Source organism: Dipodomys ordii, unplaced genomic scaffold (genome assembly GCF_000151885.1).
Source record: "Dipodomys ordii isolate 6190 unplaced genomic scaffold, Dord_2.0 Scaffold133, whole genome shotgun sequence".
NCBI lineage: Eukaryota > Metazoa > Chordata > Mammalia > Rodentia > Heteromyidae > Dipodomys > Dipodomys ordii.
In genome coordinates this window covers 3,819,597-3,837,443 of record NW_012267349.1, presented here as the reverse complement: position 1 = coordinate 3,837,443, position 17,847 = coordinate 3,819,597, and the positions used below count along the sequence as shown (strand labels likewise).

At 40.7% G+C, this 17,847-nt stretch overlaps 1 protein-coding gene across 1 annotated transcript in view; it reads left to right on the top strand.

The window, feature by feature from the left end:
• Window positions 1-17,847, top strand: part of Mcm6 (minichromosome maintenance complex component 6) — a 40,138-nt gene that overhangs the window by 8,805 nt on the left and 13,486 nt on the right. Inside the window, 7 exon segments of the mRNA XM_013030804.1 lie at window positions 1,729-1,920; window positions 2,520-2,665; window positions 3,411-3,561; window positions 6,545-6,686; window positions 14,269-14,410; window positions 15,393-15,500; window positions 16,565-16,720. Coding sequence (XP_012886258.1) covers window positions 1,729-1,920; window positions 2,520-2,665; window positions 3,411-3,561; window positions 6,545-6,686; window positions 14,269-14,410; window positions 15,393-15,500; window positions 16,565-16,720 — 1,037 coding nt within the window.

Below are 17,847 nucleotides of genomic sequence, written 5' to 3'. Positions count from 1 at the left end.
TTTATTTTTTTTTTGCTGGTCATGTGGCCTGAACTCAGGGCCTGCGTGCTGTCCCTCAGCTCTTCAGCTCCTGGCGAGCACTCTACTACTTGAGCCACAGCGCCACTTCCAGCTTTTTCTGCTTATGTGGTGCTAAGGAATCGAACCCAGGGCCTCATGCATGCAAGGCAAGCGCTCTACCACTGAGCTTCCTTCCCAGCCCCTTAGTTTTTATTTTTTAAGTGGTGTCTTACAGTTTTAAAAGAACATGATACAACAACCAAATCAATATTACTTTAGATTATTGATTGGGTCTTGGAGACTCAGAAAACAATTGTAATAAGGAGCATTATTTACAGTGGAAGACATTTGAAGATGGAGTGGATGATTAATAGACAATATTACTTGTGCTTCTTCGCATTGCTAGGCATGACAATCATGCTCCATTGCACCAGTCATTGTGTTTCCCTTATAGCTGGGATAATAGTCACATACCACCTTTGTCTCCAATCATTGAGTGAGTCTCACCAAGATGCCCATGCTAGCCTTGAACTGAAATTTGATCTCTGCCTTGCAAGTGCCTAATACAGACTTGAGCCAATTATTCTGAGAAATCCTAAATTATTTAGGTGTGTGACATTTTCTTGATGTTTACAATTTCCAAATATTATAGTTAAAAAAAAAACGGATGTGAGTCAGGTGCTTGGTGGTTCATGCCTATAATCCTAGCTACTCAGGAGTCTGAGGATCCTGATTCAAAGCTAGCCTGGGCAGTAAAGTCAATTGTAAGACTCTTCATTAACCACTTAAAAAACCAGAATAACTCTGGATCAACATAGTAGAGCTCTAGCCTTGAGCAAAAGAGTTCAGGGACAATGCCCAAGCCCTGAGTTCAAGCCCCCATGAATGACAAAAGCATGTGGCTGTGATATTAAAAATTGAAAAATTGAGGTGGAAGGTATAAAAAAGTTTATTAAGAATAGTATTATGACTCATGCTTGGAATTTTAGCTAGAGGTGGGGAACAGAAAGCCCATGCTTTGTCACCAGCAACCCCCTATCTAAACCAATAGCTGGGCGTGGAGCCTTGTGTCTGTAGTTCCAGCTACAAAATAGATTGAAGGTCGGAGGATTGCAGTCTGAAGCAGGTTCCTGGTTAAAAATGGGAGAATCTACCAAATATTAAGGCAGAGAAAGAACCATGTGTGACTGAAATGGTAGGAAAATCTGTCTAGCAAGCTTGAGACACTGAATTCAAACTCTAGTACTACCCTCCCCCCAAAAAGTAGGTATAAGTTACTTGTATATTTCATTGGAAAAGTTTAGCAAAAAATGGAAAGTATTTAGACAGTCAGTTTGAATAATGGTTCAAAATAAGAATGAAAATGATATTTTTAGTAGGTGTTATCTGAAAAAATTGAACTATTTGAAAAGTTTTAGGGTAGAAAACTTTGTTTTTGGTCAATCATGGGCTTAAAATCAGGGCCTTTGTGCTGTTCCTGAGCATTTTTGCTCAAGACTAGTGCTCTACCCCTGAGCCATAGCACCACTTCCAGTTTCCTGGTGGTTAATTGGAGATAAGAGTCTCAGACTTTCCTGCCCAAGGTGGTTTTGAACCATGATCCTCACATCTCAGCCTTTTGAGCAGCTAGGATTACTACCTGTAGAAAACTATTAAGGTGAATGTAGGCACATGCCAAATGTCCACAGAGGTTAAGGTAGTACTTAATTTTTACTGTGTAGATGTGAGGGAAATTTCTTCTTTGTATGTTACAGGTTCGTATTCAAGAGACTCAAGCAGAGCTTCCCCGGGGAAGTGTCCCTCGAAGTTTAGAAGTAATCTTAAGGGCTGAAGCTGTGGAGTCAGCTCAAGCTGGTGACAAGTGTGACTTTACAGGGACACTGATTGTTGTGCCTGATGTCTCCAAGCTTAGCACACCAGGTTGGTCATGTGTAGTGCACATTTAAGCATCTAGGTTACCTGATCTGCAGGGTATCTAGTTTCTTATATCTTTTCTGTCAACTTTTTTTTTTTTGGCCAGTCTTAGGGCTTGAACTTAGGACCTGAGCACTGTCCCTGAGCTTCTTTTGCTCAAGATTAGCACTCTACCACTTGAGCCACAGTGCCACTTCCGGCTTTATCTGTTTATGCAGTACTGAGGAATCAAACTCAGGGCTTCATGCATGCTAGGCAAGCGCTCTACCACTGAGCCACATTCCCAACCCTCCTGTCAACTTTTTTGACTGCCAGTCACACAGGGTAAGCAGATAAGTCTAATAAGAATTTAAAAAATGATTTTCTTTTTTTTTTAATTTAATTTTATTTTATTTGTGAACATACTGTACAGAGGAGTTACAATTACATGGGCAGGATATAAAAAATGATTTTCTACAGAAGATCTTGTTCTGATTGGAAGTTTTCAAAGTTTAAAAACTTTGCATATATAGCTTTGATTTGAGCCAATTGCTTTTCAGTACATTTAGTGTTTAAAATAGGAAACAACCTGCCTCATTTAATCATTTTATCTTTGAATCTTTCAGGAGCACGTGCAGAAACTAATTCCCGTGTTAGTGGTGTTGATGGATATGAGACAGAAGGCATTCGAGGACTCCGGGCCCTTGGTGTTAGGGATCTTTCTTACAGACTGGTCTTTCTTGCATGTTGTGTTGCACCAACTAACCCACGGGTAAGTCTCTGTGGATTATGACACTGGAGATCAAACTCAAAATCTTATACATGCTATTGCAAGGCAAACACTGAGCTATGTCTCCAAACCTAAGAGTGAGATTTAATAAAATGAAAAAAGTTGGGAAAGATCTCTGGCTCATTTTCATCCTCATATTAGGAATTAATAATTTTGTTCACCTCTTAAGCTTCTCAATGCTGCATGTACATACAGAATAAGCCAATATAATAATGATGATTTTGGGTAGCAGAACTCTTTAATATTTTAGGGAGGTTTTTTTTGGTTGCAGAGGAAAAACAGAGTTTGAACTTGGGATCTTAAATTGGCCTGGCATGCTTGCTCACTCTACCACATGAACTGATTTGGCTTTTTGGTGGTTATTTGAAGAGGCAATCTCCAGAACTTCTGCCTAGTACAGGCATGAGTCACTTGTGCCTAGCTGGGTTGGGTTGTTGTTGTTTGGGCATACGTTAGGTGTGGGTTTTTTTTCAGGGGTCAGGGGTATAGTTGGAATTTATTGTGACATTTCCATGTGTGTGTGTATATATAGTACATATCAATGAATCTTACCCCCTTTATCCCTCTCCTTTAATTCCTCTCCCTTTTTAAAATAGGTTTTATTCTGTGTTCATACATGCAAACCTCCCAAGCTATTCTTATCTCAGTTTCCTATTTACTTCTTTTGGCTTCTATACTAGTATTTTTTTCTTTCTTTTTTTTTTTTCTTTTTTTCTCCCATCCTCAGTTTGGAGGGAAAGAGCTCAGAGATGAAGAACAGACAGCTGAGAGCATTAAGAACCAAATGACTGTGAAGGAGTGGGAAAAAGTGTTTGAAATGAGTCAAGATAAAAATCTCTACCACAATCTTTGCACCAGCTTATTCCCTACTATACATGGTGAGAGTTCTGTTTGTCACAAACTTGAAATCAAAGTGATTATAAAGAGTGACAAGTAATTTCATTCTTTCTTTCTTTTTTGGCCAAGGGCTTGAACTCAGGGCTGGGGCACTACCCCTGAGCATCTTTTGCTCAAGGCTAGAACTCTACCACTTGAGCCACAGCACCACTTCTAGCTTTTTCTGAGTAGTTTATTAGAAAGTCTCAGACTTTCCTGCCTGGACTAGTTTTGAATCACAGTCCTCAGATTTTAGTCTCCCGAATAGCTAGCATTAAAGGTGTGAGCCACTAGCACCCAGCACATTTGTGAGATCATGAAAGTTTTATCATTGGCTTAGAAGGGGTCACTTAAGAAACATACCCAGGTGCCAGTGGCTCACCTATAATCCTAGCAACTCAAGAGGCTGAGATCTATGGATCACTGTTCAAAGCCAGCTCAGGCAATAAAGTTCCTATATTTATCTCTAATAAACTACTTAAATGCTGGAAGTAGAGCTATGGCTCAAGAGACAAGAGTGCTAGCCTTCAACAAAAAAGCATGGGGACAGTGCCCAGATCCTTAATTCAAGCCCCAGAACTGGCATTAAAAAAAAACATGATCTCACTTCTGTGAGGTACCTAGACATAGTTAGAGACACAGGTAGATTAGAAGTAAAAGCAATTGGTGAATTGGGAGAAATTGAATTGTTGAATGTATAGAGTTTCTGTGATGATAAAAAACATTGTAGCCGGGCGCTGGTGGCTCACGCCTGTAATCCTAGCTACTCAGGAGGCTGAGATCTGAGGATTGCGGTTCAAAGCCAGCCCGGGCAGGAGAGACCGTGAGACTCCTATCTCCAATAAACCACCAGAAAACCGGAAGTGGCGCTGTAGCTCAAGTGGTAGGGCGCTCGCCTTGAGCTGAAGAGCTGAAGGACAGCGCCCAGGCCCAGAGTTCAAGCCCCACGGCCGACCAAAAAAAAAAAAAAAACATTGTAAAAAGGCCTTGTTTTAACAGTAATATGAAAAGTGCATGAGTTGAGCACAAGTGTCTCAGTACTTATGTAATCTTAGTTCCTGAGGAGGCTGAGACCTGAGGATCAAGGTTTGAAGCCAGAAAAAAATCCAAAAAAAACTCTTAACCTGCAATTAACCAGCAGAAAGCTGGAAGTAGAGGTTTGGCTGAAGTGGTAGGTAAACCAGCAGTGATCAGAAAAGCTGAGTGAGGCCAGACCCGTAATCCTGTACTCAGGAAGCTGAGATCCAAGGATTGAGGTTTAAAGCCAGTCTGAGCTGGAAAGTTCATGAGATTTTTTTTTTTTAACTTTTAATGTGTCTATTTTTTTTTCCCCTTTTTTGTCATTGTGGAGCTTGAACTCTGGGCTTGGGCTTGGCCACTGTCCCTGCACTCTTCAACTACGGCTCTACCGCTTGAGCCACAGCGCTACTTCTTTCATGAGATTCTTGTCTCCAATTAATTACAAAAAAAGCCAAAAGTGGCACTGTGGCTCAAGTAGAGCGGCCAAATTCAGTTTGAGCCCCACAGCTGGTCAAAAGACGCTGAGTGAGGCCCTGAATTCAAGCCCCTATATCATAAAAAGGAATATCTAATGTAACTGAACCCAACAATTAAAAATGTCCTATTGAAATGTCCTAGCTATATAGTCCAAACTGTCTGTAGTTCTGTTTCAAGCCTCCCAAATGCTGAAACTGTTTGTCCTTGGTACTGGGATTTTGAATTCAATGTCATACTTACTATGTAAATGCTCTCTTACTTGAGCCATATCTTCCATCTCTTTTTGCTTTATTTTTCAGATAGGGTCTTGTTCTTTTACCCAGGTCAGCCGCAGACCATGATGTTCTTTTTTTTTTTTTTTTGCCAGTCCTGGGGCTTGAAGTCAGTGTTGGGTATTGTCCCAAGCTTCTTTTTTTGTTCAAGGCTGGCACTCTTATCACTTGAGCCACAGCACCACTTTCTGGCTTTTTGTTTGTTTGTTTTTGTTTATGTGATATTGAGGAATCAAACCGAGGGCTTCATACATGCTAGGCAAGCACATTGCCTCTAATCCACATTCTCTCAGCCCATGATACTCTTTTTTTTTTTGTTGTTGGGCATGGAGCTTGAACTCTGGGCCTGGGCTCTGCCCCTCTTCAACTCAAGGTTAGTGCTCTACCACTTGAGCCACAGCACCACTTCTGGTTTTCTGGTGGTTAATTGGAGATAAGAGTCTCATGGACTTTGTTGCCTGGGCTGGCTTTGAACCACGATCCTCAGATCTCAGCCTCCTGAGTATCAGTTAGGATTATAGGCATAAGCCACTAGCACCCAGCAGCCCATGATATTCCTGAGGATAGATATGAGCCATACTATCAGATTTAGTGGAACTGCAAAACTGCATTAGACCTGCAAATGGACTGGAGGTGTGATGCTTGCTTTCAATTGTTGTGGGCTACAGTTCATTTATTTGTAGGGAGAAATCTTTTTTTTTTTTTTGTCGGTCATGGGGCTTGAACTCTGGGCCTGGGCGCTGTCCCTCAGCTCTTCAGCTCAAGGCGAGCACTCTACCACTTGAGCTACAGCGCCACTTCCGGTTTTCTGGTGGTTTATTGGAGATAGGAGTCTCACGGTCTCTCCTGCCCGGGCTGGCTTTGAACCGCAATCCTCAGATCTCAGCCTCCTGAGTAGCTAGGATTACAGGCGTGAGCCACCAGCGCCCGGCTGGGAGAAATCTTTGAGGGAAAGATTTTGTGTAAAAAGTAGGACTTTAAGGACAAAGAAAGACTCTTAAAATGATGAGCAGAAGTCTTTGACATCTATGATATGGAAGACATTGCTCATAACTTCACAGAGCAAGAACTAAGATTACTAAGACAGTATTTTGTGCCAGTCTTATGCTTTGCTTGAGCTGTGTCTGCATTGTGGTTGGTAAACATGTCGTTTGTAGTTTCCTTTGGAATCACTTCATTTTTAAGTTTTTCATGTATGGCTTTCTTTTCATTTCAGGCAATGATGAAGTAAAACGGGGTGTTCTGCTGATGCTCTTTGGTGGTGTTCCAAAGACAACAGGGGAAGGGACCTCTCTTCGAGGGGACATAAATGTTTGCATTGTAGGTGACCCAAGTACAGCTAAGAGCCAATTTCTGAAGTAAGTGTTTGCTTTATGAGAAATGCAGTTCCAGCTTTCTATATTATTAAGAAAACAGTAAGTGCAGTTTTACTAGAGTTGGAGTGTATATTACAACTGCATATAATTTACTACTTAAATGCTTTTTTTTTTTATTTTTGTCATGGGCGCTGTCCCTGAGCTCTTCAGCTTAAGGTGAGTGCTTTACCACTTAAGCCACAGCTCCAGTTCTGGTTTTCTGGTGGTTAATTGGAGATAAGAGTATAGTAGACTTTCTTGCCCAGGCTGGCTTTGAACCGTGATCCTCAGATCTCAGCCTCCTGAGTAGCTAGGATTACAGTCATAAGCCAACAGCGCCTGACAAACACATGATTTCTTTTTCTTTGTCAGTCGTGGGGCTTGAACTCTGGGCTTGAGCACTGTCCCTCAGCTCTTCAGCTCAAGGCAAGTGCTCTACTGCTTGAGCCACAGTGCCACTTCTGGTTTTCTAGTGGTTTATTGGAGATAAGAGTCTCATGGACTTTCCTTGCCCTGGCTGGTTTTGAACCGAGATCCTCAGATCTCAGCCTTCTGAGTATCTAGGATGACAGGCATGAGCCACCGGGCGCCTGGCTGTTTTGGGTTTTGAGACAAGGTTTGCTATGTAGCCCAGGCTAGAACTTGGTTATATTCCTACTTCAATTTTATGAGTGCTGCAATTACAGATGTATGCCACCATACCTAGCTTCTTGATCAATTTATAGGTGAGAAGCGATTCATTTGTACTACATTAAGCTGCTTTTTCCTGTATTTTTGTAGGAGAATGGTAACGTGGTATTATTGTTGTAGGACTTTATTGTTGTTGTTTCTGGTTTTGTTTTGACAAAACTGAGATTTGAACTCAGGGCCTTGCACTTGCAAAGCTTGTATTCTACCTCTTGAACCCATGCTTTCAGCTCTTTTTGCTTTAGTTACCTTTTTGGTAGGGGTCTTGCTTTATTCCCCAGGCTGGCTGGACATGTAGGTCTTATGCTTTCTAAGTAACTATGTGACAGGCAGGTAACACCTGTACCAGCTTTTTAATGGTTTAAAGGGGTCTTGAGAACATATTACCTAGGCTGGCCTCAGTCTCTCTTTTCTCCATCTCAGTCTCCAGAGTAGCTTGAATAATAGGCATGAGCCACTGCACCTGGCTGTTTGTTGAAACTAACATGGTGGCTGGTAGCAACTCTGTCACAGACTGGTTTGTTTCCTTAGTGCTTGGGATTGAACCCAGTGACTGCCATATGCTAGACTCATGCTCTGTTATTTGAACCATATCCCTGTCCATACTGACTGGATTTTAGACTTGAAAATAACAGTCCTATGTTAAAAATAACTTTTAAGTCTTTTCATTTCCTGTACTCCGTCCTGGCCAAAACAAACAAAAGTTACCCACTGTATTGCCTCTGATAGTAGTATTATACTGTATAATATATTGGGCCTTACGTATATGGTGAGTTTTTTTTTTTATTGTAAAGATACTATACAGAGGGTTACAGTTACATGAGTGAGGTAATGAGTACACTTCCTCTTGAACATTGTTCGCCCCTCCATTTTTTTCCCCCTCCCCTCCCCTCCCTCCCTCCCTTCCCCGAAGTTTTTTTTTTTTTTTTTGATTGTGATTAAGTGATTACATAGTTTCTAAGTCACAAGTTCATTCTAACTTTCCTGGAGCAAATTGTCTATCACAGTCTGTAATATATAACAGTGTTCACATGTTATACACCATACATGTGATCAGCAGCGTGGGGATATTTAGTAGTGGTTCAAATATGGTGAGTTTTTTAATGTAGTCTTTATTGAGATATAACTTATATTGTGTACCATAAAGTTCACCTCTTTAACGTACATAGTTTAGTGTTTTTGATGTCATTACAGGATTGTAAAACATTATTGAACTATGTTTAGAATAGGACATTTTTATTAACCAAAAGAAACGCTTTCAATTAGTAATCACTCCCCATTTTCCCTGATAGAAACAGATAATCTACTATATTGAGTTAAGCATTCCATATAAGTAGAATTAAATAATATATGGTCTTTTGGCTTCTGCTTCACATAAAGTTTTCAAGATTTCATCATGTTGTAAAATTGGTCAAAATTTTATTTCATTGCTGAAGAGTATTTCATTACATTGTATGTTTTTTGTCATCACAAATACCTGAGATAAACAAAGGAGGTTGACAATTTCAGAGGTTTGTTCAAGGTCATTCAGTTTCATGGCAGAGCATCATTGTAGAGAGGATGATGAGGCAGGGCTGCTGACCTTACAGTAGCTGGAAGCTGAGAGAATGTAAGACAGGAAGGACCTTAGGACAAGTAAAATCTTTCTAGGGCATGCTCATAATTACCTCCTTCCTCCAGTTAGGCTTTACCTGTGATTTTCCTCCACCTTTTAAAATTGACATCAGATAATGCATCAAGGGACTAATCAGTCAGAACCCTCATGATCCAATCACTTTTTTTTATTGTAAAGATACTATACAGAGGGTTACAGTTACATCCAAACACTTTTTAATGTTGGGATTAAGTCTTTGGGAATATGCTTCATATCCAAATCATAATGTTCCACATTTAATGTATCTGTTCCTCTGTTAACAGACATCTGGTTTGTTTTGGCTCTTATAAATTGTGCTGCTGTAAACATAAGAAAAATTTTCCCCATGTATTTGTTACCCCTCTGTACGGTATTTTCACAAGAAAAAATTTCCCCTGTTTTGCTTAAAAGGGAATTAGAAGCCAGGCTTAGCTGGGTGCTGGTGGCTCACACCTGTAATCCCATCTACTCAGGAGGCTGAGATCTGAGGATTGAGGTTCAAAGCTAGGCAGGCAGGAAAGTCAGTGAGACTCTTCTCTCCAATTAGCCACCAGAAAACCTGAATTGGTAACTCAAAGTGGTAGAGCATTATCCTTGAGTTAAAAAAACTCAAGGTCAGTGCCCAGGTGCTGAGTTCAAATCCCACACCTGACCAGGAAAAAAAAAAGTAGGACTAGGCTCTGACTTTCTCTTCTCATCTCTTTGTGACAATGGATTTGAACATAGAGAGCCTAGGCTGTACTGCTGAAACCACACCTGCAGCCCTCTTTTTTTTCTTTTGGTCATGGGGCTTGGACTCTGGGCCTGGGCACTGTCCCTGAGTTCTTCAGCTCAAGGCTAGTGCTTTACCATTTGAGCCACAGCGCCACTTCTGGTTTTCTAGTGGTTTATTGGAGATAAGAGTCACATGGACTTTCCTGTCCCGGCTGGCTTTGACTGTGATCCTCAGATCTCAGCCTCTTGTGTATCTAGGATTACAGGCATGAGCCACCGACACCCGGCTAACCTGCAGCCCTTTTTAATCATAGTTTTAGCTTTTAAATTTAGATCTTTCCCAGCTGGACACTAGTGGCTTATGCCTTGTAATTGTAGCTACTCAGGAAGTGGAGATGTGGAGGATTATAATTCAAAACTAGCCTAGCAAAAGAATCCAAGAGACTCTTATCTCTAACCAGCAAAAATCCAGGATGGAGGTATGGCTGAGGTCAGAGTGCTAGCTGAGCAAACTCAAAGCTCTGAGTTCAAGTTTCAGTTCAGGGGTCTTTCCCATGATTTAATTGTTGAATATTATATAAAGCATAATTGTATATAGTTTTTTAGTTTTGCACATACCTAATTTTCCAATACTCAGACTTTTTCTTCTCCCTTATTTTAACACTCTTAAGAAATTAGTTAAACGGAGCTGGGAAGGTAGCTCAGTGGTAGAGTGCTTGCCTTGCATGCATGAGGCCCTTGGTTCGATTCCCCAGCACCACATAAGCAAAAAGAAAAAAAAAGCCGGAAGTGGCACTGTGGCTCAAGTGGTAGAGCACTAGCCTTGAGCTGAAGAGCTGAGGGACAGCACCCAGGCCCAGAGTTCAGGCCCCACAACCGGACCCCCCCCCAAAAAAAAAAAGAAATTAGTTAAACCATAAATTTGAGAAGCCTCCAACTGTTACTTGTAAATTAATTTGGCTAGTCTTGGGTTCCTTGAGTTTTAGGAACTATGTAGAAGTCAGCTGAGCTATAGATAATGGTATTTGGGTTTTGTTTGGTTTTGTTTTTTGGCCAGTCATGGGGCCTAAACTCTGGGCCTGGGTGCTGTCCCTCAGCTCTTCAGCTCAAGGCTAGTGCTCCACCACTTGAGCAACAGTGCCACTTCTGGCTTTTTCTGCTTATGTGGTGCTGAGGAATCAAACCCAGGGCCTCATGTATGCAAGGCAAGCACCCTACCACTCAGCCACCTTCCCAGCCCTGTTTGTTTTAAAACTATTGTTTTTGGTTCTGGGAATCAAACCCAGGATGTTGGATTTGTTAGGCAAGTGCTTTGTCACTGAGCTACATCCTAGCTTAATAATGGTATTTTCAACATTCATGATATTAGATCCTGATCAACCTCACCTGCTCCATTGCTCCACTTTTCTTATCCCTACTCAAAACCACTCCTATAGGCTTCATTATTCTTTTTTTTTTGGTTGGTCATGGGGCCTGGGTGCTGTCCTTCAGCTCTTCAGCTCAAGGCTAGTGCTCTACCACTTAAGCCACAGTGCCACTTTCGGCTTTTTTCTTTTTGCTTATGTGGTGCTGAGGAACCGAACCCAGGGCCTCCCGCATACAAGGCAAGTACTCTACCTCTGAGTCACCTTCCCAGCCCTTCATTATTCTTTTTTAATGGACCAATCTTCCCCTTTCATACTCCTCAACAGAATCTACCCTACTTTCTTGTCCATGTCTTCTACTTTTTTTGTGTGTGAATTAATTAAACGAAGGGGTTTCACCATGGTATTTTGGATATCATACATTATATTTTGTTCAGAATAACTCTTCATTATATTTTGTTTAGAAATAACTTAGTGCTTTTTCTTTCCCCTCCCCCAACCTCAGCTTTCACTGAGATTGCTTTTGTCATCTTCATACATAGTTACAGTGTATTTTGTTGTTTTTTTTTTGTTTTTGCCAGTCCTGGGGCTTAAACTCAGCTTGGACTCTATCCCTGAGCTTCTCTGTGCTCAAGGCTAGCACTATACTACTTGAACCACAGCACAGCTTTTTCTATTTATGTGGTACTGAGGGATCAAACCCAGAGCTTTGTGCATGCTAAGCAAGCACTCTACCACTAAGCTACATTCTAAGCCCATACAATGTATTTTGAAATTACCCTTGACCTTTCCTTTTCTCATTCCCTTCTCATCTCCCCAAATAGTCCCATAGTTGTGTGTGTGTGTAATATACAAATATATAACATTAGTTTTGATGTTGTAAATGGACTTACTCTCTTGATCTCATTCTTTTGGGCTATTCATTGCAAGTATAGAGAAATTTGCTTTTTTTTTGTTGGTCATGTGGCCTGAACTCTGGGCCTGGGCGCTGTCCCCCAGCTCTTCAGCTCAAGGCTAGCGCGCTACCTCTTGAGCCACAGCACCATTTCCGGATTTTTCTGCTTATGTGGTGCTGGGGAATCGAACCCAGGGCCTCATGCATGCAAGGCAAGCACTCTACCACTAAGCCACCTTCCCAGCTCCCTTTTTTTTGCCGGGGGTAGGGGGTGGGTGGGGGAGTCGGTCATGGGGCATGACCGACTCTGGGCCTGGGCAGTGTCCCCCAGCTCTTCAGCTCAAGGCTAGCGCTCTACCACTTCAGCCTCAGCACCACTTCTGGGTTTTCTGGAGAGTCTCAGGGACTTCTTCCCCAGGCTGGCTTTGAACCATGATCCTCAGACCTCAGCCTCCTAAGTAGCTAGGATTGTAGGCTTGAGACATGCTATAGATTTCTTAGATCCTTTTAAGTAGTTTAAGGGAAAGTCCTTTATCAACTTTGAACAGTGACTGTTGTTCTTAATTTACTGTAGGTTTTTCTGTTTCTTGTTTTATTCTGGTCCTAGGGCTTGAACTCAGAACATGAATGCTATCCCTGAGTTTTGTTTTTGTTTTGGTGCTGGTCATGGGGCTTGAACTCAAGGCCTGGGCACTGTCCCTGAGCTGTACTTGCTCATGGCTAGTGCTCTACAATCTGAGCCACAGTTCCACTTGGGCTTTTTGGGTGGTTAATTGGAGAGGGTCTCAAGGGAGCTGGGTGCTCTCACACCTGTAATCCTAGCTATTCAGGAGGCTGAGATCTGAGGATTAGGGTTCAAAGCCCTGGCAGGAAAATCTGTGAGACTCAAGAGTCTCAGGCCCAGAGTTTAAGCCCCATGACTGACCCCAAAAAAAGACTCTCAAGCTGGCTTTTGAACCATGATCCTTAGATCTCAGCCTCCTGAGTAGCTAGGATTACAGGCATGAGCTACCAGTGTCTGGCTATCTCTGAGATCTTTTTGTTCAAAGTTAACTAGGATTCTACCACTTGAGCCACAGCTCTACTTCTGGCTTTTTGTGTTTATTGCAGATAAAAAATCTTGGGGACTTTTCCTCTCTTGTGGACTTGACTGCCTCTGCTAGCTCCATGATCCTCAGATCTCAGCCTCCTGAATAGCTAGGTTTACAAGCATGAGCCACCAGCACTCAGCGTTGATAATTATGGAAACTTGTTGGATTTTGTCAAATGCTCTTTGTACATCTATTTAATTTATGGTGTGTGTACATGTGTCCATGTCTGTATGGAGCTTGAACTTCAGGACTCATGCCCTAGTTAGGCTTTTGGGCTCATAGCAGGTGCTCTACCACTTGAGCCACAACTCCACTTTGAGCTTTTTGCTGGTTATGGAGGTAAAAGTCCCAGGTATGTCTGCCTGGGCTGGTTTAAAACCATGATTCAGATCTCAGATTCCTGAGTAGGTAGGATTATAGGCCTGAGGTACTGGCCTGTGGCAGTTTTAGGTTTCTTTATCCTTACTGATTTCAGATGTTAAACTAATCTTGCATTTCTGAAATCCTAAGTCTTTTGTGTTGTTACTTCTAGTTGCAAAACCTTTTTTTTTTTTTTTAAGGAAGGATTTATTTTGGTTCGTGGTACCCGAGATTCAGTCTGCAGTTGACAGTTGGTTGACCCCAGAGGCTTGGGCTAAATGTCAAATGAGTGAGAATGTATAGTGGAAGTTCATGGCAGATAGGAAACAGAGGAGGGGAAATCAGATTCATGTTTGATCTGCTGGATAATGCAGCTTATGTTGTCTGTCCATGATGCTGATAATGGTTTGCTTCAGCATGGAGTTAGGACCACTGAACTTACCCTCTCTTCTACCCATTCTTCACCATGCTTTCTGTTACTAGTACTGAGCACAATTCTTATTGGTCACTCAGCCCTAGGGCTTATAAGACTAGTTGCAAATTCTTGGAGAGGATTTTTGTTGCTAAAGTGTTATTAAATTCTCATAAAATGGGTATTTTTATCAGTTGTCTGATGTTCTTTGTTTTCTGTTTGACAGTAATGGATCTATTTTAAAAGCCAAAGGAGATGAAGCTTCCTGTTTATCTGTGGCATGTCTTTATGAATTGCTTGAACTTAGAGCTGTTCTCATATTCTTTCAGAATTTTGAATTGTTGAGGGACATGACTCCTATCAGAGTTATTTTTGGAAAAGGTACTGTGTAATCACATACTAATGAGTGTGTTTGATAATGTTGAACAGGCATGTGGAAGAATTCAGCCCCAGAGCTGTCTACACCAGTGGCAAAGCATCCAGTGCTGCTGGTTTAACAGCAGCTGTTGTGAGAGATGAAGAATCTCATGAATTTGTCATTGAGGCTGGAGCTTTGATGCTGGCTGATAATGTAAGAACAGATATAAGGAATCAGAATACTCCCTATTCAACCTGTAACTGATTATCTATATAAATAGATATGTATGCTGGTATATATTGCATTTATCTGTGTCTTTTATATAGATCACTTAAACCTATGTGTGCATGTAAGTTATGGTAATACACACTTATATTCATTGTATTCCACCTTCATCTCTTTCTAGCCTAAAAATGCTGAAGTGACCCTGGCTCCCTTGACACTAAGGGCTAGTATCTGGGTTTTTTTGTGTGTGGTTTTTATTTTTGTTTTTGTCTTCAATTTTTTTTATTGTGATCAAGTGGTTACATAATTTCCCAAATTTCACAGTATTGTGGGATAGTGATGCTTAGTTAAAGTCACAAACACATTCTAGCTTTCATGGAGCAAATTGTCTATCACGGTTTATAACATTTATGAGTTCTATGAGCTTTGCAGTACAGTTATTTCTTCCATATTGGGTGATGTTTTTTGGTTTTTTTTTTAGTTGGTTATAGGCCTTGAACTCTGGGCCTGGGTGCTGTCCTGAGCTCTTCAGATCAAGGCCCAGTGCTCTACCACTTGAGCCACAGTGCCACTTCTGGTTTTCTGGTGCTTAACTGGAGATAAGAGTTTCATGGCCTTTCCTGCCGAGGCTGGCTTTGAACCACAATCCTCAGATCTCAACCTCCTGAGTAGCTAAGATTACAGGGTGAGCCACTGGCACCTGGCACTTCTGCCTTTTCAAATGTTTATGTGATACTGAGGAATCGAGCACAGGGTTTCATGCATGCACTCTACCACTAAGCCACATTCCTGGCCCTATCTATATATTTTCAGTTGGCTTTTGGCTCTGAAACCATTCAACTATCTTGCTCAAAAGAGGGAATTAGGACTATTTAACTATTTGACTTGTTTGAAGTTCTCTGGACATAAATTTGTTAGCCGTTTTTACATCTTCAAGGCAGTTTTAATGCTGCATGTATGTTTGTTATAGGGTGTGTGTTGTATTGATGAATTTGATAAGATGGATGTGCGAGATCAAGTTGCTATTCATGAAGCTATGGAACAACAGACCATATCCATCACTAAAGCAGGTGTAAAGGTATGAGTATCTTTTTTTTTTTTTTTTTGGTCGGTCATGAGGCTTGAACTCTGGGCTTGGGTGCTATCCCTCAGCTCTTCAGCTCAAAGCGAGTGCTCTACCACTTGAGCCACAGTGCCATTTCCAATTTTCTAGTGGATTATTGGAAATAAGTCTCACGGAGTTTCTTGCCCAGGCTGGCTTTGAATCTCGATCCTCAGATATCAGCCTCCTGAGTATCTAGGATTACAGGCGTGAGCCACCAGCACCAGGCTGTGTATCCATTTTTGTTCCACTGCATTGTGCTTAAACTTTGTAGATTAGTGTAGTAATAGAGAAATCCATTACTTCACCATGTGTTGATGTTTTTAAGATGGAAATTACATCCCTGAGAACTGTCAGCCCAAAATGAAGTTTAAGATACTGTGTAAAATATTTACTGTGTTAAAATAATCATACTAGTAAAAGGTTGAGCGTTTCATTTCTCAAAACTAAACATTGACAGATTATTTAACAAAATTAAATATTGTAACCCTTATTAGAAAGAATCTTAAATTTTCAAATACAGCAATAGATTTGAACAGAGAAAAATGTATTACACAAAAGTAGAAATCTAAAGAAGATATTCCCCTTTAATTTCTCAGCACAGAAAACTGGTATATATTGGGTATATGTCCTGTTATGACATATTCCTGTTAGAATAAACAAGTACAAAAATTAATAATTTCATTTTTGGCAATCTTTCCATACCAGCATATTCTAGATCAACTTTTATTTGTTTTTATGCCATGATATTCGAGGGTATATATCTTTAGACTCTGATAGAGTACTGTTGTGGACTAATTTTCAGTGTCTTGTATGATGAACTATAATGAACATTCATGAACACATTATTTTCTTTTACCTAATTGTAAGATAAATGCCTAGCAAAAGTACTTGTTTAAACGGTGTACACAAATACCACCAGCTTTGTGCAGGAGTGCCTGTTTGCTGTACTAACTGTATATTACCAGATTTTACTTTTGATATTGCTCATTGTTTTAGACATCAGTTTTTTGTTTTTGTTTTTTTTCTTTTGCGATTAGGCAACTTTGAATGCCCGGACATCCATCTTGGCAGCAGCAAATCCAGTCAGTGGACACTATGACAGGTCAAAGTCATTAAAACAGAATATAAATTTGTCAGCTCCTATCATGTCTCGATTTGATCTCTTCTTTATCCTGGTTGATGAATGCAATGAGGTAACCACACGAGCTGTTCGTTTGCTTTATTTCCAATTTGAATAATTGAGCAAGCAAGGCTGAAGGGTCACGCTCAACAGCTGGTGCATGTACATACATTGAGCTTTCATTTCCCTTGAGTAGCATAAGAGTGAGCAAAGGAGTTAGTAAAAAACTTCAATATGGTAATTTTAATTGCTGGCTCTATACAGTGATGTTGAAAATAGTTTTGGGGTTTTGGTACTGTTTTTAAATCTCAAAAGAAAGAGGAGTTACAGTTGATTGCCAGCCCACTAAGATTTCCCCCCCCCCTCCTTGTTTTTGTTTGGGTTTTTGTTTAGGTTCTCTATGTAGGCTAAGCTGACCTCAGAGTCAGGATCCCCTTGTCTTAACCTACCAAGTGTTGGGATTATAAGTGTACGTTCCCATGCCTAACTTCTCTGAAATCTTTTTTTTGGGGGAGGTCTGGTCATGGGGCCTGAACTCTGGGCCTGGGCGCTGTCCCTCAGCTCTTCAGCTCAAGGCAAGAGCTCTACCACTGAGCCACCTTCCCAGCCCTCTCTGAAATTTTTATAAAAATATTTTTATCTGACTTTCCAGTTAGCTTAGAAGAAATTAGGATATCAGTTTTCTTCCAAATCATAAGTCATTCATCTTCCTATTTCTTCCCCAGGTTGTGTAAGATTACATATGTTCTTAGCTGATGATTCAGTACTTTTAACACTTAAGTAAATTTCTTTATTTCCTCGTTCCCCCTCCAAAAAAACAAAATTAGATGAAAAATTCTAAGATTATTTGTACTTAAGCTTATAGTAGAGATAGCTAATGCTGTATTAAGCTGTACTTTTAAATTGCTGAGCATGAAGATTTTTCCATTTGAGCAGACACAGTGTAAAACTTGGAATGGAACTTTTAGATACTATCTAAATAAAACCTGGCTTTCATTGTGTTCATAAATGAGTTATTAGAGTATCAATTTATAAATCTTTAAACTTTTTAGATAGTAAATTTTTTTCTCAATTAAAAATATTTTTTAGGTTTTTTTTTTTTTTTGTCGGTCATGGGGCTTGAACTCTGGGCCTGGGCGCTGTCCTTCAGCTCTTCAGCTCAAGGTGAGCGCTCTACCACTTGAGCTACAGCGCCACTTC